At 41.1% G+C, this 25,201-nt stretch overlaps 3 protein-coding genes across 4 annotated transcripts in view; 2 read left to right on the top strand and 1 right to left on the bottom strand.

Annotated features, from left to right (window-relative positions):
• The first annotated feature begins 2,423 nt into the window (after positions 1-2,423).
• MOCS2 (molybdenum cofactor synthesis 2) lies at positions 2,424-4,643 on the top strand. Of its 2 annotated transcripts, none has more exons than XM_045020827.1 (3): positions 2,424-2,623; positions 3,759-3,880; positions 4,508-4,643. In XM_045020827.1, the coding sequence occupies exons 1-3, from the start codon at positions 2,597-2,599 to the stop codon at positions 4,632-4,634; spliced, it is 276 nt and encodes a 91-aa protein (XP_044876762.1). In that variant the 5' UTR covers positions 2,424-2,596; the 3' UTR covers positions 4,635-4,643. The 2 variants fall into 2 exon arrangements, with proteins under 2 accessions (XP_044876762.1, XP_044876763.1); XM_045020828.1 differs by lacking the exon at positions 2,424-2,623 and adding an exon at positions 2,919-3,180.
• A 2,261-nt stretch (positions 4,644-6,904) lies between these two features.
• LOC123372611 (molybdopterin synthase catalytic subunit) lies at positions 6,905-12,059 on the top strand. The gene is made up of 4 exons (XM_045020826.1): positions 6,905-7,026; positions 7,975-8,128; positions 9,394-9,517; positions 10,170-12,059. Exons 1-4 carry the CDS (start codon positions 6,906-6,908, stop codon positions 10,236-10,238), a joined length of 468 nt encoding a protein of 155 aa, XP_044876761.1. The 5' UTR covers position 6,905; the 3' UTR covers positions 10,239-12,059.
• A 1,760-nt stretch (positions 12,060-13,819) lies between these two features.
• ITGA2 (integrin subunit alpha 2) overlaps positions 13,820-25,201 on the bottom strand; it is a 102,778-nt gene continuing 91,396 nt past the window's right edge. The window contains exons 28-30 of the mRNA XM_045020829.1: positions 23,321-23,410; positions 19,723-19,839; positions 13,820-18,535 (exon numbers count right to left, since the gene is read on the bottom strand). Of these exons, the coding sequence (XP_044876764.1) occupies positions 18,446-18,535; positions 19,723-19,839; positions 23,321-23,410 (297 nt within the window). The 3' untranslated portion in view covers positions 13,820-18,445. The remainder of the gene's footprint in view (positions 18,536-19,722; positions 19,840-23,320; positions 23,411-25,201) is intronic.

Raw genomic sequence — 25,201 nt, 5'->3', positions numbered from 1 at the left:
TGGGGAATCTGCCTAGGTTACAAAGGCTGGTGCATATCCACTTTCCTTGGGTTGTGAGTTCAATCCTTGAGGGGGCCATTTGGGGATTGGTCTGCTTTGAGCAGGGGGTTGGACTAGATGATCTCCTGAGGTCCCTTCCAACCCTAATATTCTATGATTCCATGAAGTGGTGAACTAGTTAATAAGCTTGCACTGGACAAGAGAAAGACTTGAGCTGTGCAAGACAGTATATTCCTGGGATGCAAGGCTGGGGGCTTGGGAGGTTTGCTTGTGTTTCACTGTGTATAGTTCATGAGAGTATTCATTCAATTTAGCTGGGTGTGCCTCTGCATGCTGGTAGCTGAGTGATAACAGCTGCTGGATGGGTTAGATGCTTGTCACTGGCAAAGCACTGTAAGAGACAGCCCAGGCTGGAGAGCAAAGGGGGAACAGCAGTCTCAGAATTCCAGGTTGTACCCTCAGGTTTCTGTCACATACATGTTGGTGAAATCATTAATCATGAAATAAGTTAATGTCAAGAGATATCAAATGGGCATATTTGAACTAAATAGATGCAACATATCTTAATACATGAGAAAAAACAGGTCCATTAAGCCAAGTCTCCAATTAAGCAAATTGATATCAAGAGAGCTTCTCAGCATTGGGTGTAGTTGGGATGAGAGCCTGCCATTTCCAGCAAATCATATCAGATATTAATTCAAACTTTAAAAAAGGCAGAAAATTAGCAAAAATACTTTCTTTAACACTATCATTCATTAAGCCATTTCCATTCCTCTATTTCAAACCAAAGTATAAATATCTAAACATATGAGCATGTACCTTACTGGACATACCATAAATGTGCATCAGACTTTGCACTGTAGAAATAAAACAATATTACAGTATATGTCAAAAGGGGATAAACAAGCAACATAGCATCTGAATTATCTTAAAAATAACGGGAACTGGCATAACTAGGTCAAAGGGCAACCATGTAAAAATCACAGAGCATACAGCACCAGGAATTGGCAGCAAAGTAATTTAATGGAGCACGTAGATACTGTATGAGAATGGGATAATGACCCCTTTAGGTCTTTCACTCTTTATCGCCAATTTTCTCACTTCTACTATATATTGAAATAATTAGGGGAGTCAAATAGATTGATAAAAGTTCCAGATATCATCCAAATAAGATATAAACACTGGATAAAAAGAGTGCTAGAGGTTAAAGATATCATAGTGCCATAACTCCAGTTTTATATGCCACTTCCTTGTTGTTCCTTTAACAATGTATAGTAGGAAGATTTCAGTAAAATATTTGAAGTTATAGCACAGAACTTTTGAATGCCCAGGCAAGACAGTGACCACAAGGCAAATTTTCAGTGTTGAATAGAAGGGTTAAGTGGTGTAATTTCCATTAACATTCACTTATTGGGTCTTCAGAAATTTCTAAATCTCTTGGAGTAGTTTAGGGTAAGTGTTTAGTGCAGTGGACAATGATTTATCAATACATCCCCTACCAAAGTGAAAATGATCCTATTGTGTGCAACAGCAATTTTCATGGGTGTTTCTCAGAAAATGTGTTTATGACTGATATTCATTCCTCACTGGCAGACAATTTAATCTTTTCCCTTTGTGGTTCATAGGTCAGTCTTACTAAGTACAAATATATACTACTTTCTCATAGAGTGCTTTGGGATCCTTGGATGGAAGCTGCTACTATAAGTGCATAGTACAGGGGTTCTCAAACTGGGGGTCAGGACCCCTCAGGGGTTCACAAGGTTATTGCATGGGGGGTCATGAGCTGTCAACCTCCACCCCAAACCCTGCTTTTCCCCCAGCATTTATAATGGTGTTAAATATATAAAAATGTTTTAGTTTATAAGGGGGGGGTCGCACTCAGTGGCTTGCTATGTGAAAGGGGTCACACCAGTACAAGTTTGAGATCCACTGGCATAGTATTTGTTGTTATATTATGTTGTAACAATCGGGCTAGAGTGAATGTGTACTACTGGGTTACCTGGATGAAATCAGAAATGGTCAAATGTGCATCATAAACCCATATCACTGTCAGGTATCAGAAATTCTCCTCTTGTTCAAGTGATAGGGTCTTCACATTTGGAAGATTTGAAAACTATTCTGCTGCTGTGAAGATACAGGTGAGCAGCGCAGTGACAACTGTAGGCCTACCTGGCCAGAGGTTTATTACATCAAGGTTTCTCAAGTTGTGGTATATGGAACATTTGTTATTAGTCTTCAGAGCATTTACTTGTCCTATAATGCTAGATGCTCCCCCTTATTTCCAGCTGTTAATTGTACTGAGTGAGCTAACACTCCTTTAAATATTGTCCCACGGGTACTGTTCCATGTAACCAATTGCTGTAGTTATCAGAAAGGATTAAATATGACGCACACTATGGATATTTTGAGACCATCTGCTGTTACCATTCCTTTTAATTACATTGCATGTTTATAACGTGAAACTGAGTGTCTGGATCCCTTGGCTGCAAATTGGTTATTGATACACTGTCCCAAACACCACGCTGGACGTCACAGGACGAATTCAAAGCCAGGGTCGCTGCCCTGAGGACCTTTCAGCCTAATGAGCTTGTAACGAATGTCCGGGAGAGCTGGCTTGTGGCTGGTGAGAACGGTACCTGCTGGCTCATTTCGTGCTCGGGCTCGAGCCGAGGGCGCTCCCGCAGCCTGGACTAGCGAGCGCCCTCCAGCCCTCAGGGCCAGGACAGCTCTGGCCTTGGGGCCCGTCGCATCTGAGCCGCTCCAGAGATCCCGGAGCAGGAACTAGGGGCCGGGGGATCCCCGGCCACCCTCTCCCCGGGGTCCAGCCCCGTTACTGCCAAGGCTGGGCTGAGCCGCACAAGGCGCCCCCGGGCTGGGCTGGGCTGGGCTGAGCGCTGGGACTCCCGCTCCGTCCCCACGGTGGGGCTGGCTGGAGCCGCTTTTGCCTGCCCTTGGGCCGGACGCTTTTGTCGCCCCGGGCTGGCGTCTCGTTGCCCTGTAGCAGGGCGCAGGCCCGGCCAGGCGGGAGCCCCGGCCCAGTGGGCGGGCCGGGAGGCAGGGCCAGCCGGCGGGCTCGGCGCAGCGGCCGCTGCTCCTGCTCGGGCCGGGCGCAGGCGCTGTAGCCTGTTCCCCTTCGGGAAGCGGGTTCCGACCCGCACGGCTCCGTCAATGAGCTGCGAGGTGCGTAGCCTGCAGCCGGGCCGGCGGGTGTTTACACGGCACCGGGACAGCGGGCTGCGCCGGAGCACGGCAGAGGCAGTCAGCCGGCAACGTGCCGCTCCGCTCTGCAGTGCCCCGGGGCAGCCCCTGCGCTCAGGCCGCGCTGGACTCGGCGGTCGGGTGGCTGCAGGGGGATTGGGTGAGACCAGGGGACACGTGGTAATCAGCCCCTTCCCCCCACTCACCATTCATTCTGTTGCGGGAGTCACGAGAACACTGGCCACCTCCTTAAGGGCCCCCAATGTAGTAAGCAGTTGCAGCCGGGCCTAATTAATCACGTACTGGCTTGGGCTGCAGTCTGTGTAATGAGCTGTCGTGGTTCTCGTGCCTAAAACGAGATCAGGCATTAACGTGAAGAAGTGAAACGAAAATGGAGAACCCCGCACTTGCATGTGATTTTTATTTTAAAATCGTAACGCTTAATCCAGCATTCTTCCTTGGATGATGGGTTTGGGGCCCATTTCCTGCGCTATAAATACCCATTGAGGAGGCAGGAGATGAATGGTGTGTAATCTGAATGGCGATTTGTCTTTTAACAGGTTGTTGCGCTGTACTTTGCCAGGAGCGCTGAATTGGCAGGTGTTCGCTCTGAGATTATTTCTGTACCGCAACAATTAACCTCTCTACAGCTGTGGGAAGAAATTGTGAAAAGGCATCCAAGGTAATTTTAGACTAGTGGTGTCCTCGAGTTTGGGGTTTTGTAAACTGTTAACGGAGTTACAAATGTAATATAGTTGAATTAAATGTATGTCAATTTTTCAATATAATAAAAGTAGTAAAATCTGTTCTACATTTTGCTACTTGTGATCTTATTTGTGAGCATGTAGTTCTACAAATATGTTCAAAAGAGTGGGCAATAGTATTTTCCCCTGTCTGTGCTATATGCTGTAAGCACAAAGTATAATTCTTTTATGATGATTGATTTTACCTTTTCTAAATAAAGCTTCACCACTCTTTTCTACTGGACACATGGTATCTTCCTATCCACTGTATATACTTTATTTTTTATTTTGCTTGAAATAACCAGCTCAGTTCCTATCCATAGAAATTTTATTGGTTTGGTTCACCATTGGCCCTTTCCCATGAAAAGATAATCAACAAGTCCAAGGGCATACAGTTGTTTGTTGTGATTAAAAAAAAAAATAGTACAAATGCAGATGCGTAAGTCGTAATCTTACTGACTTCAGCTTCCTTGGGCTGTGCACCAGTCAATCGTTCACATTTAACTATGAGAATTCATGCAAACACTTTACTTAAACATATTTATGCTACTGCTAATCCTTCTCAGACTTGCTGCCATTCAGGATCAAGTGGTTTTCGCTGTTCGCCAGGAATACGTGCTTCTGGGTGATCAGCTTCTGGTCCTGCAGTCAGGTGACGAGGTTGCCATTATCCCACCTATCAGCGGGGGCTAACTCCTGGCGAACACACTTGGGTATGTATAGCTTCTTCTTATAAATGCCCTGTGTGGGTTGATCATGTATTGAAACATTGCTGGAATTATCTTTTTTTAATTTTCCTCTCTATTTAGGGTCTACTGATTTGTGGATGACTTTCCCCTTCTGCTAGAACTCTTTGAGAGGGTGTAACATGCATCCCCTGCAGTAGACGGCCGTGATGCTGACACTGAGGTGTAAGTTGGTGCAGGAATAAATGATTAACATATTTGCAACAGATTGGAAAAAGCTTTCAAAATAGTTTGGGCTAGATTCACACAGGGACTTGGTTGCCTAGACAGATCACTGGGATTCACAAAGCCTGAGTTAAGCACTCTGGCTTCCTGGGCAATGAGTGGCAGGAGATAGGCACGTAAGAGTGGGATTCACAAAAACCAGCACACTAGGTAGGGAGTGGCATAAACTAGCCAATAGGAGATGCCAAGGAAAAGGATGTGTCCTAAGCCCGACCCCTCTCAAGGAGTTGAGTGCCTCCTTCTGCTTTGGATTCTCAGCTGTGAACCCTCTCAGAGTTAGGCACCAAAGGTGGTGGTGAAGAACCATTTCCCTCATAACGTTTGGCCCAGCAGTGAGGGTACATCCCTGGGATATGGAAGACCCCTGGTTCAAGTTGCCCCTCTGCCTGAGAGGGAAGAAGGGATTTGAACAGGGATCTGCCACCTCTGACTGTTTTTGATATGGGTCTTCCTCAGTGTTTCGTGTTCATATATCATTGGAGCAGGAGGACTGGATCCTGTGTCCACTATATCCTGGGTGACTGCTCTAATCACCAGGCTGTAGAGTCATTCACATGCTCTTGCGCTCCGTCTCTCTGGCCCACTGACTAACTCATTATTTATCCACAGTGGAGCAGCATTAATGGGAGAGACTAAGGGAGGCCCATATCAGACTATCCCATATCAGACTATCCCATAGCCTAGTAGCTACAGCACTCACCGGAGAGGTGACAGATTCCTCTTCAAATCCATTCTTCCCTCAGGCGGTGGGACTGTACCCTAATCACTGGACCACAAGTTAGGAAGGAGGTCCACACCGCCCACCCCCACTTTGTGTGACGTTAGCCATGGCCTGAGCATGCCTATGGGATTGGCCCCACAAGTGCATTAGGAAGAGGAATGCGCATCTTCCATTGCTTTGTGCATCACACTGGGGCTTAGGTGCCCAGCTACCTAGAGCGAGGCAATAGTGTGCATGCTCAGAAGCCAAAAAATAGGCTCCCTGGAAACTTTCAATGCAAAAACTTAGGTGCTAAGGAAGGTTGAATGCCTGTGAAGTTTGATGGCAGCTAAGCACAGGTTTTGTGAAGACCAGGTTTTGTGCCTAGGTTTCTTTGATAATGTGGTCCTTTAAGTTGTATTTTTTTAAGATCTTTTTGTGCTTTTATAGTTGTGGCTTTCAGTAGAGGTGCCAATCCTCATAGTTGGCTAATATCACAATAAAAAGAAACCTTTTTTCACTTTTATTTTTTAAAATTAAGATGATTTAAAGCAATTTTGAAATATAAAATTTTCCTTTTTCTCTTTTGCTAAAAGAACATCTCTCCTTTCAGATGGTCTCAGTGGATGAAATTCTCACTGTCTCAACAACTGTAATCGGGATAACTCCACTGATTTACGCTGGTGCAACTGAGATCAGAATCTAGCTCACTGCTGTTAAACAAGCTCCTTCTCATGCTTCCCAGATTAAGTGACATCTCTTGTTCCCATAGAAAGTGGCAGTGTCCCTTTCTGGACCGGTTGCTGCTCTGTCAATGAGCCCTGGCTGAAAGAATGCTTTTAAACTGCCCCTGGAGCAGTTTTTTTAATCATCATAAGATTCCCTGCCTTCTTCTAACTCCAGACAGTTTATAATTTGACATTCTTAGCCAGTCATACAATAGGACATGCTAGCACAGGGGTCTCTGCTAGCTGATCCCACTGCAGACTGGGTCCTAGAACTGGTATATTAAAACAAACTGAGCCCCGGGACCTCCAGAAATTGCCAACAAGAAGTGCAATTAGTGTTCTCCCAGCAAAGGGGCTAAGAACTGATTCGGCATGGAGACTGACTTTTTTCATTTCTACTAGTGAGCTCTACAGCTGAGGCACGTTAGTGGGTGCCATACATTTGCTGGATAAATTCAGGCCCCACGGCTGTTTAGAAAGCAGCTTCCAAATGGCCAATGTAATTAGAAAAGTAACTTATTAAATCTTTGAGTTCCATAGCTTTCTGTTTCCTTCCAGAGAAGCCATGAATGAAAATGAAGATGAGCCCAAAGATTTCATCAAACTGAGCTATGAAAAACTCTCTACAGATGAAGTGTCAGAGCTGGTGATTTCTCCATGCTGTGGGGCTGTGTCCCTGTTCATAGGTGAGTTTAATGCCCCTAAAATAAATTGCTGGATGTGTAGATCCATCAGTAAGTAGAGCAGAGGGCACCTCATAAGTTCAACCTCATGCTTCCTGAGACTACTTAAAAATAAGTCCCTGGGACAAACCAATAATATTTAGCAAATTACATATTAATCATTTCGAGCAAGATCATGGCCAGCCCTCATGCAATAGGAAATGAGGGCCTTAGAAGCCTTCTGGCTGGTGTGGTCAGCCTAGAATTGCAGCCCCTATATTTGGGGGAGCACAGGGACTGCTAGTTGCTCCCCTGGAGCAACTTACACAAAAGGAGATGGGGAGTAGATAGAACTATGTTTGTCAACCCCCTGTGCTGACCATCAGAGCTGTCTCTCCACCACCCTCCAGTGTAGGGCTGGGGTTCAATGCCACAGTGTAGCCCAAATGCAACTTACCTCTTCATAAAATAGTATCTGAAGAGATGAGACTTAATTCTAGCCTTGTGGTTAGTATATCAGGACCTACATTTTCAGAACCCTTTGTGCTCAGAAGTGAGTACCATTGTGTGCCTAAATGCCATACAGTTATTCATGTTGTATGAGCAATTGCCATGACAACAGGCACAACTTTCTAAACACATAGGGCCAGATCTGTGCTATCTGTTGCCATCTTAGGCATTGGTAACTCCGGCGTGTAAAATCTGCGGGTTAAATTCTGTCCTTTTTATACATTAAGAATTGTTAACGTACTTAAAAAAATGATCACTTCCAGCTCATTGCAGTGAGTTGGTTGAACCTTTTCCAGAATAAGAAATATGTAGTTTGGACATTCTTAGATCATATGCTCTTTGGGGCAGGGAGTATATTTTTGTTCTAGCGCAATGGGGTCCTGACCGAGGGCTGGAGTTCCCAGGTACTATTGCAATAGAAATAAATAATTTATTTGTTTTTAGTAATTCATTTATTTTTAGGTACTACAAGGAATAACTTTGAAGGGAAAAAGGTGATTCACTTAGAATATGAAGCATACTCACCAATGGCAGAAGCTGAAATAAAGAAAATCTGTAGAGATGTTAGACAGAAATGGCCTTCAGTCAACCATATAGCAGTGCACCATAGACTTGGGTATGTATGGCCAAGATGTATCAAACTAAATCTGAATTAAATGTCAGTATGCTTGTACTTGCATATGGTGTGGGCAGGAACCTGCATATTCTCTGCTGCGAAACCTGCCACTGAATCCACCCCTTGTTGCAAAATTATGCTGCAGTGCCTGGTCATTTAAAAAAAATCAGTTTCCATCTCTGAGTTGCCAAAGAAACTTTCAAAACATGAACCACATACAAACCAGTGTGGTGATGGATGCCTGAGGCGGCACGTAGCCTGAAACACAGTGAAAATAAAACTAAGATTTATCTGAAGCTGCCATAGGGTTTCCAGTCTCTTGCCCCGGAGTACCACAGAATCCAAGCCCTTCACTACAGAACTTAAGTCAAGTTTACCAGAGTATACAAGGTCTAGAATTCAGTCCTACCCTGGAATATCATTGAAATAGGCATTGCCAGTTGTGCTGGCTGGGAGATCAAGGGTTTTTCCCAAGACTTGACAATTACCCTTTTATTGAGTTTAAAATGCAGATCCATTGGAAAGTAATGGTGCATGAATCTTACCTGTACTAGGATCTCCTGGAATCAGTGGGTAGATGCAGGTTTTGGTGCTAGTGGAGCCTGATTCAGGATCAGGGTCTAATTTGAGCACATCACAAATGGCTGCCTCCCCACCTCTCAGCAAAGATAACCTAGCTTTACTGAACAGTGGTAATGTGAGACTTCACTTATTTTTACAAAATGTATTACACTAGATGGGAAAAATATCCTCATAATATGAAACTAAAAATCTTTACAAATTCAGTTTGGATGCAGAAGTGTGCTATTAGCTGGCCAAACTGTACTGCCAGGTTCATGGGTGCAGCCTGTCAGTGATTATGCAGGTACACAGGGGCTGGAACAGGCCCTTACTGTGTGATACTTGTTCACTGGTAAAACTCAGTCCCTTGCAATGGGTTTCACAATCATTTTTGCAAGTTAGCAAAGTTCTGCTCTATGCTGTATTGTCTAAAACAATTTTCCTATCTAATCCTGTAAACCTGTTTTTAAAAGAAAAATTGAGGAAATATGTTTGTAAAAAGCATAGGACTTCAGCATTGGTTGCTGATTCAAGTTGAGTGGGTTTTGTTTTTTTAGAGTATAAGCTGTTTGGGGCAAGGATGCTCATTTACTCTGTGTTGTGTACAGTGCCTTGGTAGAATGGAGCCCAGCCATTGTTGAGGACTTCAGATGCTAATGCACTGTAAATGTTAAGTTCAGAGTCCTATTCCTGTCTTTCCCTAGTTTAGTTCCGGTAACAGAAGCAAGTGTGATTGTAGCAGTCTCCTCTCCACACCGAGTGGCATCTCTTGAGGCTGTGCAATACTGCATCAACACTCTGAAAGCAACTGTTCCAATTTGGAAAAAGGTGAATTTAAGTATTGTAGTTTACAAAAAATGCCACCTCTCGTCTTCACCGTGCTCTCTGTCTCTGGGGTCCGTTAGTTATATAAGCATGTAAAACCGTCAGCTGTCCACTTCTGTGATTTATATTGCAGAGGGATGTATGGTCTGAGAAAGGATGGTCAGTGCTTTGGGACAGGACTGGTTCTGGGTTCCAAATGTTCAGTTCTGAGGACTTGGCTCTTGATTGTCAGCTTCCAGTATTTGGGATGTTAGTCTTTTTTCTTTTTTTAGCATCTCTGATTTATGAACAAGTTAAATATCCCCCTTTCTAAAATAAAGGCTCGGTAGTTTAATATGGAATAATGTAGAAGGCAAATGCATTACAACTTGATCATCATGAGCACTATATGCTTTCATTCATGAGCTCTGTGTAGGTGGACCCTGCACAGAGCCCTACTAATCCCCAGAGTGGGGATCTGCATAGGCTTGGTGTGTCCCTCCATGGAACCTATTGCAGAATCAGGGCCTGACACTGTATGCATCTCAAGACAGTGTCCTCTTTCTGTGTGTCTGCCAAACACTATGCAAACTGTTTGTACTGTATAACTAATAGCAGATTAGCTGTTGAATTTCAGACTCCTGAAGCACTTCCCATTCTTTGTTTTTGTTTGCAGGAGATTTATGAGGAGGCATATTCTTGGAAAGAAAACAAAGAATGCTTTTGGGCAGATGTGGAAAAATAACTCCACCTCCAAAGTCACTCTACAGTGCATGCAGATCAGCCTTTACTTGTAGATACTTTACAGCAGTGGTGGCAACCTGCGGCCTGTCAGGATAATCAGCTGGCGGGCCGCGAGACGGTGTTTACATTGACCGTCCACAGGCGGGAAGCAGTGGCTTCCGCCGCTTCCCACAGCTCCCATTGGCCTTGAACAGCGAACCACGGCCACTGGGAGTTGCGGGCAGCCGTGCCTGCAGACGGTCAATGTAAATACTGTCTTGCGGCCTGCCAGCTGATTACCCAGACAGGCTGCAGGTTGCCCACCACTGCTCTACCGTAAATCTAACTAGTAACAGTGTATGCATTCTAACAAACACTTGAGTCTAAGACAGAATGAAATACAAACAGTAATTAGATTAAGTTCATAAATAACTTTCATTTTTTGTAAAATCACCCAGCTGTGCTTTTTTTAAATAGCTAGACAGTTTTGTAAAAACGATTTCCCCAAAAATTCTTAATTGAAAGGACTCTAGTTTTGTATACTATATGCTGCTTTAATACCTTTATTCTGGCACCTTGTGTGTTCATTGCCAGCACTGGAGAGCACTACATGACAATCAGGTTTGTGTTTTTTTTAATCTTAAAAATACCCTTTGTTAGTTTTATATGACTGCAAAGTCAACATACCGGCTTTTAGATAGTTTGACACTTTTAAGTTGATTAAACGTTTTTGGCACAAGCAGAGAAAAAATATAAATTATACCCAGAGTTATTAATGGTTACTTCCCAGTAGCTTTGGTTCATAGAAATATTTTTACTGTGTAGTTATTACAGGTCCAGTCACATTAAGGAAATGTAAAGCTCTTTATTCAAAGTGAGATCATACTCAACTACTTTGCATTAGCAATAAAACACAAACTTAACTGAACTTTAATAGATGTATAGAGGTGACTAGTTTTGAAGCAGCTTTTGCAGCTGTCTTATTCTATGGGTTAAAGCCAATAGTTGTTACAAGTTAAGTCTCTGGCTTGAACTACAAATGCAAGAATATTTAGTTAGGAATAAAATTTCTCATTTTAACTAATTGTTAAAAGGACATTTGGTTTGAAACAAAGTCAATTTAAAAAAAATAATTCAGTAGATTTAACAGGAGGAACTAATTAGTTAATGGGGCTACTCACATAAGTAAAGTTACTCACATATACAAATATTATCAATTTGCATTGTAGTTTTGTATTGTAGAGGTCTCAACTGAGATCAGAGCCCCATTGTGCTCAGCCCTTAGAAACCTAGTGATAGATAGCTTCTGCCCCAGAGAATTTATAATCTTAAATAGACCAGAGAAGGTATGGGAAGGGAAAGAAGCACAGGGATGTAGTGACTTGCCCAAGATTACACAACACTTGAGCCCTACTTGTTTCACTGTTTCCTCAGTAGCACAGTCAACTGCACAAAGCAAAAACAGATAAAGACAATTCTCTCTCTAATCTTTCAGTCACAGTAATCTTTGGTGTTAGTTTCAAGCAGAATAAGTTTTACTACAAAATCAAACCCCAGAACTTCAGACACAAGTGAGATTAAACTGGATCCTTGTACTGTTTTTTGGGGGGACATCCCTGGGAAGAAGAGAAGCCGCTCTTTGCATGTATGCATCTATTATGGGTGTCTGATGTGTCTTCTGTATCACTTTGGCTCTTATATTTAGGTAGGGGAGAGTAAGTTATAGACTGAATTTTCCTTGTTTGGAATGTGCGACTGAAGAACGATGCTGTTCGGATGTGGCTTTGCTGTATGGATTGTTCAGTGCTATCAGCTCCATGATTAAAGATAATTTCTACAGAGATCAATATTTGTTGGGTTTTTTTAAGTGCACTTATTATACCCAGTGTTTCAAATTCTTGGCAGTAATGGCTTCACCTGAATCTGTTTCCAGGGAGAGGCCCCGATTCTGGGATCAAGCAAAAAATGGGTATTACTTACAAAGAGAGGTATAGGACTAACATGTTGTATCGGTGGTAGTCTATGAACCAGGCAGAACCAGTGTAGTGCTTATATGCTAGCATTAAAACAGAAAATGACATTGCAAAGTTATACCTTATCTGGGTCAGCAGCAACTTATGGAATCTATGGATTTCACTGGTGCATCTGTAACTGATCGAATGGAAGGAGAACAGAATAATCACTCACATATCCCCATCATAGAAGCAGCTGGAGAGAAGATTTCAGATCAAGGGGAATACTACTTCCCTCCCAGTAACCAGGCGTAAGAAAGGTGAGGCATGTTGTGTTAAACTGCTAAGATCACACCATCAGTCTTTGTGTCTGTCCTTCAAGGCACAAGCATCACTTAGTCTAAGCACTAGTTTAGAACAATAAGTCTTAATTTGGAAAAGTGTAATTTGGGGTTCCTTCAACTGGACTATAAAATAGAAATGGAAAAGTTCCAAGAAAGCCTATGCACATGTATTTAAAGGTTATGGGAGTTACTGGAAGTTATAGTTGAGATAGGATGTTAAGATACTTGACACATTCAAGCAACTTCTGAAGACTTAAGAACTGATTAATCCTGCCTTCACCTCTATCCTATAATATAACAAAGGTACACCCAGCTAAACCAGCACAACTAGCATTAACTAGCGGAAATACTGTTTTATGCAGCAACTCAACAGCATTGGACATTAGGGTGATGTGCTTTAAAGATGTGCTAGAAACCCGGGCAGTTCATTGCTGCAGGAGATCAGCAAGAGAAATACTGGGCCTGAACATCATAAGTGGCTGCAACCATTAGTGCTCATTAAGATACATATTGCAACAGGAGAGCTGATTAACAGCCCATTGCAGTCATGAAGGGAAAAAAAAATCTTTAACCCAGGCATTATACCTAACACACCTTATTTTGTATGCCTGTGATAGTATACTGGTGAGATGGCTTTTCTACAGGAAAGTTCAAGGGCACAGAGAACAACTTATGGAACACAGGCGGTTGACCGGTGGAGGCAGGAAACTATCACAGCATGGAATCAAAGAATGGATTTGATGGCAGAACCCCTTAGAGAAAATAATTCTCCCTTCTTGGCTTGCAGTATTTGAGAGTAACCTGTGCTGTGACTGGATGATCACTTATAGCTTAATATTTGAGCAACTTTTTAGTGTTGCTCTGACCCTCATAGTACTTCATTGTTATGTTTTCAAAAGTGGTTTAGGTTGATTTTTAACCAGTTGCACGCTGGGAGATTGTTACAAAGTAATGGATGGTGCAGGAATGTGGATCAAGATCTATCCAGTAGATGTCAGTAGAGAGACAGCTGCAGGTGGTAGTGTTATAGGGGATCAAAATGATCTTTTCAGAAGAAACTTTAAAAGTCACAGTTCTACATTCACCTTCCCTGAATTCAATATGTGTTGTGAAATAGAATATAGATGCTCAGTTCTTGTTGGCTAAAGCGACACGGCCAACTTTAAATTATTTTAAAGAGTTAAAAGTACTACCTCTTTCCTGTAGCTATGCTGCCAGTTTGTGGTGTTATATACACGTTTACCTACCTTTTGAATCTGCCCCCAAGTCCTCTGACCCCCACAGAGGACAGTAGTGAAAGTGATAATACAAATTAGCAAATGCACATATAAAAAATCCTGAAAATTGAGGCTTTATTCCAACCCCTTTTAATAATATTAATCTCAGGGTGTTGCTTATGCCAGTGGTAGGTTTAAAAAAATTACATGCTTTTTAAATGTATTGATGTCCTTTTAAATATTTTGAACCTGGTTTTGTAAAGATTGTCAGCCTGATACTTACTTGTGTGTGTGTGTATATCACAATATGCAATTTTTGACAGAAGTTTTGATTTGAATGTACACAAACAGTGCTGCCTTTTATTTTTGTTATTAAATAAACAAAAACAAACTCCAGTACATCAGGTGCTATGGCATTCTGTACTAAAGTGCAAAATATACATACAGTAGAGGGCAGAAATGTCACCAGAGATTTTAAATCTTAACTGCATTTCTCAGTGAGAACATCATTTTATATCCATTATGTTTAAAAGGTAATGAAAGGGGGAAATTGTTAGCCTGATAAAAAGTAACCATCATATGTAGTATTTGGTGATGTTTGATCTTATTTACCTTTCATACGTTGCTCTTTCAAGTGCAAAACTGGGCTGCAATACGAAGTAGATGAGAGGAGGGTCTGAGGATCGCTCAAAAGTCACTGCCAACTTGGAGGGGGAAGACAACAAACTGCTCCAAGAGGGGAGGGCAAATGAGTTGTGAAGTTGTAATTTTAGAAGGGAGGGAGCCTGTGGGAACTAGCTACATTCATATAGCTGCACTGGTGCAATCCCCTAGTGTAGATGTGCTGCATCAGTGTGAACTGTGACTTACACCAGTGCAGCCAAGCTTAGCAGTGTTACTGCACCAGTGGCTAAAACCTGTAAGGCCTGAGGCACAGCCTCTTAGTATCCTCAACACCTGGTTGTCAGCACCTTGCAATATCGTAACCTTAGGATTCTGCTACTGTAGCAAAGAAAAAATTTGCTGCATTTTATATAGTGGCTTTTAGTGGAGCTTTTCACTCTTCAAAGCTCTGCTTTTATTAGTCTGTATTCAGATTTGTAACAAAAATTAGTATTTATCCTTTGTACTGTAGTGGTGCCTAGGGGCTCTAGGGCCTCATTATGCACAAGCACAGAACAGATGGTCTCTGCCCCAAAGAGTTTACAATCTAGTTCTGAGTCCTCAATCTGGTCATTTGTATTAAATCTCTATCTCACATTCCCCATTGGCAGTGTCCACTCTCCTATGAGAGGAGTAGCAGTGTTAGTCTGGATCTGTAAAAAGTGACAGAGTCCTGTGGCACCTTATGGACTAACAGACGTATTGGGTATTCACCCACAAAAGCTCAAGCTCCAATACTTCTGTTAGTCTATAAGGTGCCACAGGACTCTTTGTCGCTTTCTCCTATAAGACTAATTTTTGAGATTTACAACGGACTTTACTCAGATCGTCTAAACCTCAGCCAGTCTAATTCGGATCTCGCACCAGTTTTACACTGTGTAACTCTTGATTTCACTGGAGTTACTCCTGACTTCTGCTGTTGCAAGCAAGATTAGAATCAAAGCCCAGCACTGCAAAAATAACACGTTAGAGCTAAAACTAAATGTCTTTACAAGGTTTTAAAAATGTAAACCCCCAAACCGTTATACACAGTACAAAATATACATTAAATTTCCAGCATTATTTCTCAGGCTATGCCTACCCAAAAGTGCAATAAAATTACTCTTTACAAAATGGAATTAACTATTTAAGTAATAAAAAATACACATACAAACCGCCCTCCTCCTCCCCCCCCCCAACCAAACACAAAACAAACAAACCCACCAAACTAGTAACATTAAATGGCTAAGTGACAGATGCAAAACACTACTTATGCTCTGCTTTCCTTGTAGTTTGAAAACAGCGCTTCTTCCAGAAAAATCTTAACACCTGGGACAATGAAAAACCCAGTCACGGCAAGTGAATGTAATCACACACCTAAAACCCTGGATGTAATACACTCTTCTGCACATTCAACTTGTGACTGACAATAAAAACTGGTTGCTTGCCTGGGTTCCATTACATGCACCATCAAAAGGCACAAGAAATGAAAGATTTTACCATCCACGGCATTGTTAAATTCCTATTCTTGCTTTGAATGTACAAGATTAATTATATATGAGGTTTTTGCAAGTTCAGTATGAGTGCAATTTTTTTTTCAAGTTGTTAAAAGAGAATTGAGGCAGGAGACCAATTTTTATCTTCAATCTTAGGTTGCATTGGCTAGTCGATGCACCCAGGGTTTATAACTGCGAGTCAGAAGTTTGTTCTTTAAGGAATTGTTTAGAACACAACTTAATTTTTAAAAACTCAGTTTGGCCACAAACACAAGTGGTGGCAACTGTATTTATCTGTCAGACAATCAAGTTTGGGATCCAGATTGTCTTTCAACATGTCACCATAAAAAATAGAATATGAAAATATAAAACAAAAACTTTAAGAATAAAAACAAACACCAGATAGACTGAAAATAATTCAGCTGTTATTCCAAATGACACCTCTTCCAGCCAGGGAAGTTGGTGGCTTGGCTGGCTACTGTTTACCGACTAAGACGACTGGGTAAAAATTTTCAAAAGTGCATAAGTGATTTAGGAGCCTAAGGCCAATTTCTGAAAGTGACTTGGGCCCTTAGGAGGCTAAGGTTAAAAATGTGTAAAGGCACTAAGTGATGTAGGAGCCTCAGTCACATTCATAGAAGAGAGTGGTACTTTTAAAAATCTTTACCTAAAGTCTAACGGAATGTCAAGAGGACTTAGACTCTTAAGTCTCTTTTGAAAATGGGATTTAGGTCCCTTTGAAAATTTTACACCCTTCAGATAATTGTCTTCTATCAGACACCACCTTATTTCTAATCCAAAATATGTATAGAAAAGCATTTCAACAGGTGATGTGCTTGTGAGGTTAACTGCCTGTCATGAGAGTGAGGCAACCAAAACTTCAATTATCTCAGCCCACAAGATTGGTGTGGGCTCTCTCTTTAACATGGAGATTCTTAGTTTTTCAAACCTAAAATTCAAAGATTTTCTTTTAAAGCAAAGGGTATATAACATAAGGTCACTTTAATAGAAAAATGTTACGTAAATTAAACAGCGTAACATAAGGCCACCTGAATAAGACGTCCTTTTTAGGTCTTAAAACTTTTCTTTCAAAAGTACTATAGTATTTTAAATTGTACAAAACATAAGTTACTTATAAAAGTTCTTTAACTATATAAGAACAAACAGCATGTGACAGTGGTCACACTGCTTAATGCATCACTGAAAGGCACTCACATAATACGATGATGAGAGTGGTACAAGCACCAATATAGAACAGATCTTCCACTGTTCTTTGTCACACTAGCTGCACATTACTTAGCTTTTCCTGTGCTCCTATAATACACTAGACACTTTCTTTTCACTCCTGCCTTATTGTCAGCTACTGAACGAAGGCAAAATCTTGCATCTTCATTCTCATGATGCCAATAGTCTGTGGGGTTACTGCTGTGAGTAAGGATTAGGAATCCAAATAAAGGTTTTCAATTCACCTTGCTCTTTGGGTTAAAGAAAAAAGGACATGTAAATTTAAAGGTATGGTAAGTGATTTTTAATAATAATAAATATAGGCCTGTTTTTTCTCCTTTGTTAGATGATTAACTGTACAAGACAAGGGTTCAGAGAAGTAAAATTTAAATCCATTGGAGTAGTGTTGAGAATTTGAAAGCTGCCACAGTAGAATCATAGAATCTCAGGGTTGGAAGGGACCTCAGGAGGTCATCTAGTCCAACCCCCTGCTCAAGTAGCACCTAGTAATGACAGCAAGTCACAGTGAGTTTTCAAATTCAGATCTTCTGCCTTTAAAAAGGACAAAACATGCAAGGCAGCACTAAAGCAGGAGCATGTCTCATTTAAAAGTACCTTACCAATGCCATACACTGTAAAAAAATTAATTTTTGTCACCTTAGTGAAAAGAATATGGTGATGTACTTGGTATGGTGTACCCATCCAGACACCCTATATTAGGGCGTAGTCTGGAGTCTTCATTCCCAAATCAGGACGCACTGCCCATTTTATAATATATACAACCTGTAAGGTTATGGATTAGTTAAGACTCAGATTTGATGGGAAATGTGAGTCAGTTCTTCAAGACAATCAAAATGTAGCTAAGAAACTGCAAACTGAGCTTTACTTTTCCATGTCCTGAATCAATATTCATCATGCAATGTCGTCATCTAGATCATTTAGTTAGTAGAAAAAAAATCATTTTTACCAAGAGCCTATTAACTTGGACTGATATTGTTCCAAAATCTGAAAAAAGTTGCTCTATTTTGCTCTTTGTAGAATGGAAGTGGGATTTCTGCCACAAGGTGTATGCTCCAGACCTGCCCGATTCACAAGGGCTAATTTGTTTGCAAGGAAAAAAAAATACAAGAAAATATACTATAAAATATTTGTGAAAAAAAACTGACCTGCAGTTACTCTTACAAAACAGAAGAATCTGTAAAATATTTTCATCCATAAAAAAAGCATTTTCATTCCTTAAAAAACAAGTTTAACAGTTATTGAACTTTAAGGCACTCCAGCTGAAGATCCGATTGGACCACAGCCATTGTTTGTGGCTCAGAGGATTAGTTCTGTATTCCCATCATTGTTGTCTTCAATCTTTGTCTTTTGTGAGTTCTGTAATTTCATCAATATCTTCTACATCCTTTGTCATTTTTTCATATTTTCTCTTGAAGAAGCCAAGCTGTAAGAAGTTTTGAAAATAGTTTGTCAGCCATGTATATTGTCTATTTTGTGCTGCCTGGTAATGAAAGGTACTAGGATTAGATCTAAACATGCCATTTATTTAGTCATTTGAGACTACATTTCTCAGCCGATAGAAACATTTTCATCAGAACGTTTTTTTTGATGAAAAACTAATTTTTGAGAAAAAACAAGTTATCTAAAATTTTCAGGTTGTAAACTTTTTTTTTGGCAACCTTTCTCCTCCTCAAAAAAAATAAATTGTTTTTATGAAAGAATTTCCCCCCACACTTTCTTCAATATTTTTTTGGTGGTAGAAAACTACCAACTCTAATTAGCAAACTGTTAATTTAAACCTGATTCTTGACTCACACAGTAGTTTCTTTAAAAAAAAAAAAGGGGGGGGGGAGGGAGAGAGAAAATTCTTAAAAGCAGGAGGCATGTCTTCATCTGCCTTCCCCGAGCCTTCAGGTTCAAGGTATAGCCCCAAACACAACTTAAAAAAAAAAGTGCCAAAGCAGCAGAGCCGTGCAGCCAAGTGTCTTTATGACGAAGCACAGGACCTAGAAACGCTCCCCAGGGAGCAGTTGCCTTGGTGCGCCAGGGAGCCCTTCAAACACCAATGCTTTGGCACAGAGATAATCTGTTGCCTTTCCCAAAACCAGACACCCTGGATAGCTCTTCTCCTCCTTAGTCCCTTCCCTCCCACCTCCCCACAAGCCTCTTCCTTTCTCCATCTCCCACTCACCCTGCCTGCCTCTTGCATATCTTTGTTCATTTTCCCATCTTTCCCCAAAGTCCACCCCCATCCCTCCTGCTGCCCAGCCTGCCCCCTTGGAACATTGGAGGTATGTGCAGAGCACAGCTTGCGAGTCATGGAGGTAGGCTGACACCTATCAGAAAACAGATGCCATGGTTATACAGGAAGTCAGTGCTTACCCGTTCCTTGTCTATTAAATGTATTATAATAATTTTCCATATTTCCCAGGGCTGCTGTAAGGATCCCTTGTAATGTACTTTGAGATCCTCACATGGAAGGTGCAATACTAATAAAAATATTTTTCTCCCCAAGTTGCAGATAAATGATTGTTTGGCATGATTACATATCAATTCCTACGATTATAGCCCTGGTGTATTCAGGTGGGAACTTCCATTGGTTTACTTTTACAGATATGAATATCTACTCACTTTCCATAAAACAGCAACCAACGCTAACAGCAATAGCAGTCCTGCCAGTATACTTCCTATCACAACTCCGATTGGTACCTCCGCTTTCTCCTCAGGCTTCATTATTGTCACTGGGATCTGAAAGCAGACAGTTTTATTTCTTGTGTATCAACATGAACAACATTAAAGAAGTTTTTCTAATCCCCATCTTTTATTTAGCTGGAACAGATTCCCTGGCGAAAGGCTGGAGGGCTGCACCAGAATTATTGTCTGATTTGCTGGTGTTAATAGCTATTTCCTATTATTATTAATAGATATTTGCATTGTGGTGGTGCGTAGGCACCCCAGCTACAGATGATGGTACCATCATTTTAGGTGACATACAAACTCATAACAAGATGGTCTCTGCAGAGCCCACTGAACAAAGAGGAAGAGTAATCTCATCTTCATCACCTCCTCCTTCTCCTTCCTTTAATGAGAATCCTTCTGCAGTGAATCCACGCACTGCAGACAAAGACCACTGCTAGATAAATCACATATACCCACAGACAAAGACTTGGGGCTGGGACTAGAACTGGGATGATGCTGTTCCTCCATCTTCACAAAACAAAGGCCTCTGCTACTTCAGCTAAAAGAGAACTAGTCCAAACTGACAGTAGTAGTCAGTAGTACGCAAGAAGGCAACATTATTTGCTCATACACACAAAAGTCCACACATTATCCTCTCATCCCAGCAGGCGGATGGCTTCCTGCTCTTTGCCTGCAGGTCCTAACACTCTACTTGAAACTACTCTAAGGGCAGGGAAGAACTAGTACAGATCTTAATGTTAGCCAGGTTTCCACTACCAGTTTTTAGCCTGAAGTAACAGCAAGAGGAGATGGGTCAAGTTGGAAGGACAGAAAAGGTGGAATTGTGCTGGGATCTGCTCTTCCCTTGAGTTCCTAGGCACTGCCATGCTTCTCACCGGTCAGAAGATCTCCTACTATCTGAATACAGAGCTCCCAAAATATCTTGACATTAACTCATTTCCAGGTGACAGCTACCATGGAACTAGTTAGTTGTACATGGGTTAAGTCCGATTATAAACTTGGATGGATATTTACAATTGCTCTTCTAGACCTCTTAGTCTAAGGTTTATAAACCTCACATCTGATTAATACTACTTGCAAGTTTAAGAAACTTTAAACATTTTGGAGGCACATTTTAATTTTCATATGTGAGTAGTTAATGTTTATAAAGAGTTATAATGGGAACAGGTTTTGCTTGCTATGAAACCTGATAAACCACAGCAATGTATTTTTTCAGGGTTGCTTGCTCTCAGCTTTGTCTGATGGAATTTAGTCTCAAGCTTTCTGGGAAAGCCACACTGACACGTCAATGATTTACCATTGGAACCCTGTTATTATGTTAGGTGTGGCTATGTGTATCCATTTCACTGCAACAATCTTCATGCATTTTATAACCGAACAGCCACAATAATGATTTTAGCAGGTAAACTTTCTGTACTTTGTTCTCAACTGGCAGTGCTTTCTAACTGGAAAAAAATCTGAAGATTTCTTATACCAAGTACATCTAAAAAGCTCCACCCAATTACCCAGGGACAACATTCATTTGTGCTGAAAACAAGCTTCTCTAATTTGCAATAGGGGAAAAGCTGCTTTTATGTGACAGTTGGCTGGAACTGTTACGGATATTAAAATAATGCTGAAGCTGCCTCCTTTGAAAAGGCAGCTCTACACTTTGAAAAGTCACTACATGCAAATGGTACTCTCTTAGGGCCAAAACGTGGCCCAGCTTGCATGGTGGCACAAGGGAGTAAGGGTGCATAAGACGCTTTAAATATCTCAACAAAATATCTCATCCAAAAATCAAAACATTTTAAGTTATTTGGTAAGGGATTCTCAGCGAGGCATGCTACCATCTGACATGGAAAGGGGAAATTTGAGAAGTGAGAGAAAGAGATGGAGAAAACCTGAATTTACATACAAACCTCTGGTGGCAGAGAGACTTGAGGGTCCAGTTGATTTGAAGGAAATGTCCTTTGAAATAAAAATAATGCGAACTAACATCTCCCCCCGCCCCCAAACCAATACAATATGGCCAAAATCACACCTGCAATATGAACCATTCAAATCAGTGTCAAAACTTGCACTGAAATCAGTGCGACCAGGATTTCCACCCTAAGAGAACTAGAAATGATATTTTTTTCAGATGATCTGGAATCACTAAAAAGTGGAGGACACACATACACTCTTCTAATATTCATTTTGCACACCATGTATATTTTTCTAACTCTCTACTTGAATACATGGTGCCGTAACCGAACCTCTCACAACTCAATTGTGGATCAAAGACTTATAATGCAGGATACATAAAAGATTACTGTAGATTAGGGCTGTCAAGCAATTAAAATGATCTAGGACACTCCAAGTATCATGCTAGTCCAAACACTGGCATCTACTGTTTTGGGGATAGTGAGAAATTCTTCAAACCCACAAATATACTTTCTCTTCTTTTCAGCAGTTCTCCAGGAACTGACTATTGCCTGAGTACAAATGGACCCATTTAGAATCTCTTTACAAAGTGCAATGTTTCATGGGAACAATGACGATAGAAGTAGTACTGTGCTTTAGCCTTATTTCCACTTGGAGATAGGTCAATCAATAACTGCCCTAGTACATATTTAATTGGATTTTCCATTAGCTGCAGCTGGGTGCTGATGCACATCATCATCACTAAGCTGACTCCCTTATTAGCTTGTTTCTTGAGTTACATTCCAATCCCCAAAGGTCTTGAAATAGATCTATTTTTTGGATCAGATGGGCTCGGAAGTTCTCCAAAAAGAAATACAAAACCAGTATTCCACCTGAAGTAATGTCAACCCATGCCCAGACCAAGGGAGGGAGATGTTTTCGTTTCTACTGTTGTAACAAAGCATTTTCCCAACACTATTTAAATTTACATATTAATGAATTAAATCCTTGGGAGGAAACATTCTAAACCATAGCAGTGTGTACAACAAAGAGTATTTAAGATAAGAGTCACTAGAATATCAAGATTATTAAATATGTCCATATTACATCCATTCTAAATTGGAGTATACTCTGCAACATGTTACAATGTAGATGTGATTTTGGTCATCATTAGAACTGTGCAAAACATTCACAATTATACCAAAATGCACCTATGCAAATAGAACTTAAAACTCAGATGAGATTTGCTGAAATGTTTCCTAAAGTTCATGAATCCAGGTCAATTTATTGTTTTATGGTAAAACCAATGTAAAATTTGACATTTTTTACATGAAATCAGTTGAACCTCAGAGGTTTCTACTGAGTTTTGCTGGTAGTTTTGGAGTTCATTCACAATAAAAGTCAGGTGTGCAAGCTCACACAAATTAAACAAACAGCGTTTGTAGAAACACCAGCCAGCTGAAACTGTAACATTTTCAACAACTCTAAAACAGACAAGTGAATAAAACCAACTTAACGTATTCAAGCAAATGAGCAGATTTTCTGTGACTTGCCACATACCTCTCAGGGACATTAAAATCAAATATTAGCTTTTAGATATAGTGAAATATAAAGAAAGGAAACACTTCCATTGAACAACACTCACAGTTAGGGTATTCTCTCCAATTATAAATAATTCTGGGTTATGCGTATTAATTTCTGCATCTGCTGTCAGCTGTAACATCTGGAAAGTTGACTGCAATAGAAAAATAAACTTGTAAATATCTGATCAAGCATTCCTATAATGAAGATGTTTTAAAATAATTCTCCTTAACTCAATGTTACTTTAGAGCTGAAGATTATTATAGTATTCCAAAAACTGGAATTATATTTGCCAATGCTTATTGATCCAGTATCTACAGGAAAGTAATGAATAAATATGCCAGTAAGGCACACTTCAGCCTTGCTATGCTTACCGTTAATAATTAAGATTTTTTTTATTAAAAAAACGCTATTTTCATCATATAGTTCAGAGAAAAGAAGATATTGAAATATCTGTCATTGTTTGAAAAGTTTTGCTGCTGTTTAGCTGTGAAGGTGGCCAGAGAATCAGAGGGAAGGGGAGAAATGGAAAGGCAATATAGCACGGGGACGGGGACATAGTTCTGGCATTTAAAAGGAGTGTAAAATGAGAATGTGCTTTTTCCTTCCTGTTCCTGTGTCTCTATCCAACTTCTCTCTGCTTTTCTTCCCTTTACTTTTTCTTAGCACCATCTATTCTTCCCCATCCCTCAGCATCTGATCCGCCTCACTCTTTCTGGACTGAAAAAGGTAAAAAATGGAATACTTTTAAAAAGTATTCTTGAGCCTGACCCAAAGATCCTATCTCCTTCCATTAATATTTCCAGTGCTAGTGGAGCCTGTGCAGGAGTTCAAACATTGCCAGTTCAGTACAACTGTGTTTCATGTGACACTTTGCATATGCGACCAACAGTACAGGGATACCAGTCTAAAAGAGTGCTGTAGGAATGGGTTGGGTGTTAGTAGAGGAATGTGGGCAGAACTCTAACCACTGCATGCAGTACTGGAAAAGCTATCCCAGATAGGATAAATATTTGGTCCTTTTATCTCTTGAATCATCATTCTCTACTTGACTGTTGACTCCTCAGAACACTCTCCTTTCTCTTCCCTGCTTCACAGATGCATGCATACCCTTCATGCTTTTCATACAGAACACCTGTCATTCTAAATGCAAAGGATTATGGGCGTGCAGTGCCATCTATAAATGGCTGTTCATGCTGGAGTACTGACAATCAAACGGAGAATATGCGGCCATGCAGGGGCGGCTCCAGGCACCAGCACGCTAAGCCCGTGCCTGGGGCAGCAACCGGGGGGTCGGGGGGGGCGCTCTGCTGGTTGCTGCGAGGGTGGCAGGCAGGTTGCCTTCGGCGGCATGCCTGCGGCGGGTTGGCTGGTCCCACGGCTTCGGCGGACCTCCTGCAGGCGTGCCACCGAATCCACAGGACCGGGGACCTCCTGCAGGCAAGCCGCAAAAGCCAGCCTGCCTACCGTGCTTGGGCGGCAAAATACCTAGAGCCGCCCCTGTGGCCATGAGATGAGAGGGAAAACTGTAACAGATTTTTTTCTGCTAGAGGGAAGCCAGCATTACCTGCTACCTTTCCTGCTCTCTCAATGCATAGCCATTTACCCCCTTCTTTCTGACCTTTCGTGTATCTAAAACAACATCCAAGTATCCTTGGTTCAGCTCATAAAAAACAAATACATTCTTAAAAAGGACACTATAAAGGCAGGCAGGATCTTGATTCACACACTCTCATAAGCCTATTACACTATCAGTCTGACCTGAGGGCTTTTTTTTTTTTTATGGTCTAAGTATTGACATTTACAAGAATCCTGCTAGTAAATTTCAATACCCAGTCACAAGACTTGGCAGACAGAACACAGACAGTGCGTCATATGCCAGAGAGTGCAAACAAACCCAGAATGTTAGGAGAGTTTTGGTTGGTTGCCTAGCTGAGAAGCAGAC

Source organism: Mauremys mutica, chromosome 6 (assembly GCF_020497125.1).
Source record: "Mauremys mutica isolate MM-2020 ecotype Southern chromosome 6, ASM2049712v1, whole genome shotgun sequence".
Classification (NCBI taxonomy): Eukaryota; Metazoa; Chordata; order Testudines; family Geoemydidae; genus Mauremys; species Mauremys mutica.
Note: the sequence above shows the minus strand (reverse complement) of the source record. Positions and strands in the feature narration are given on the sequence as shown.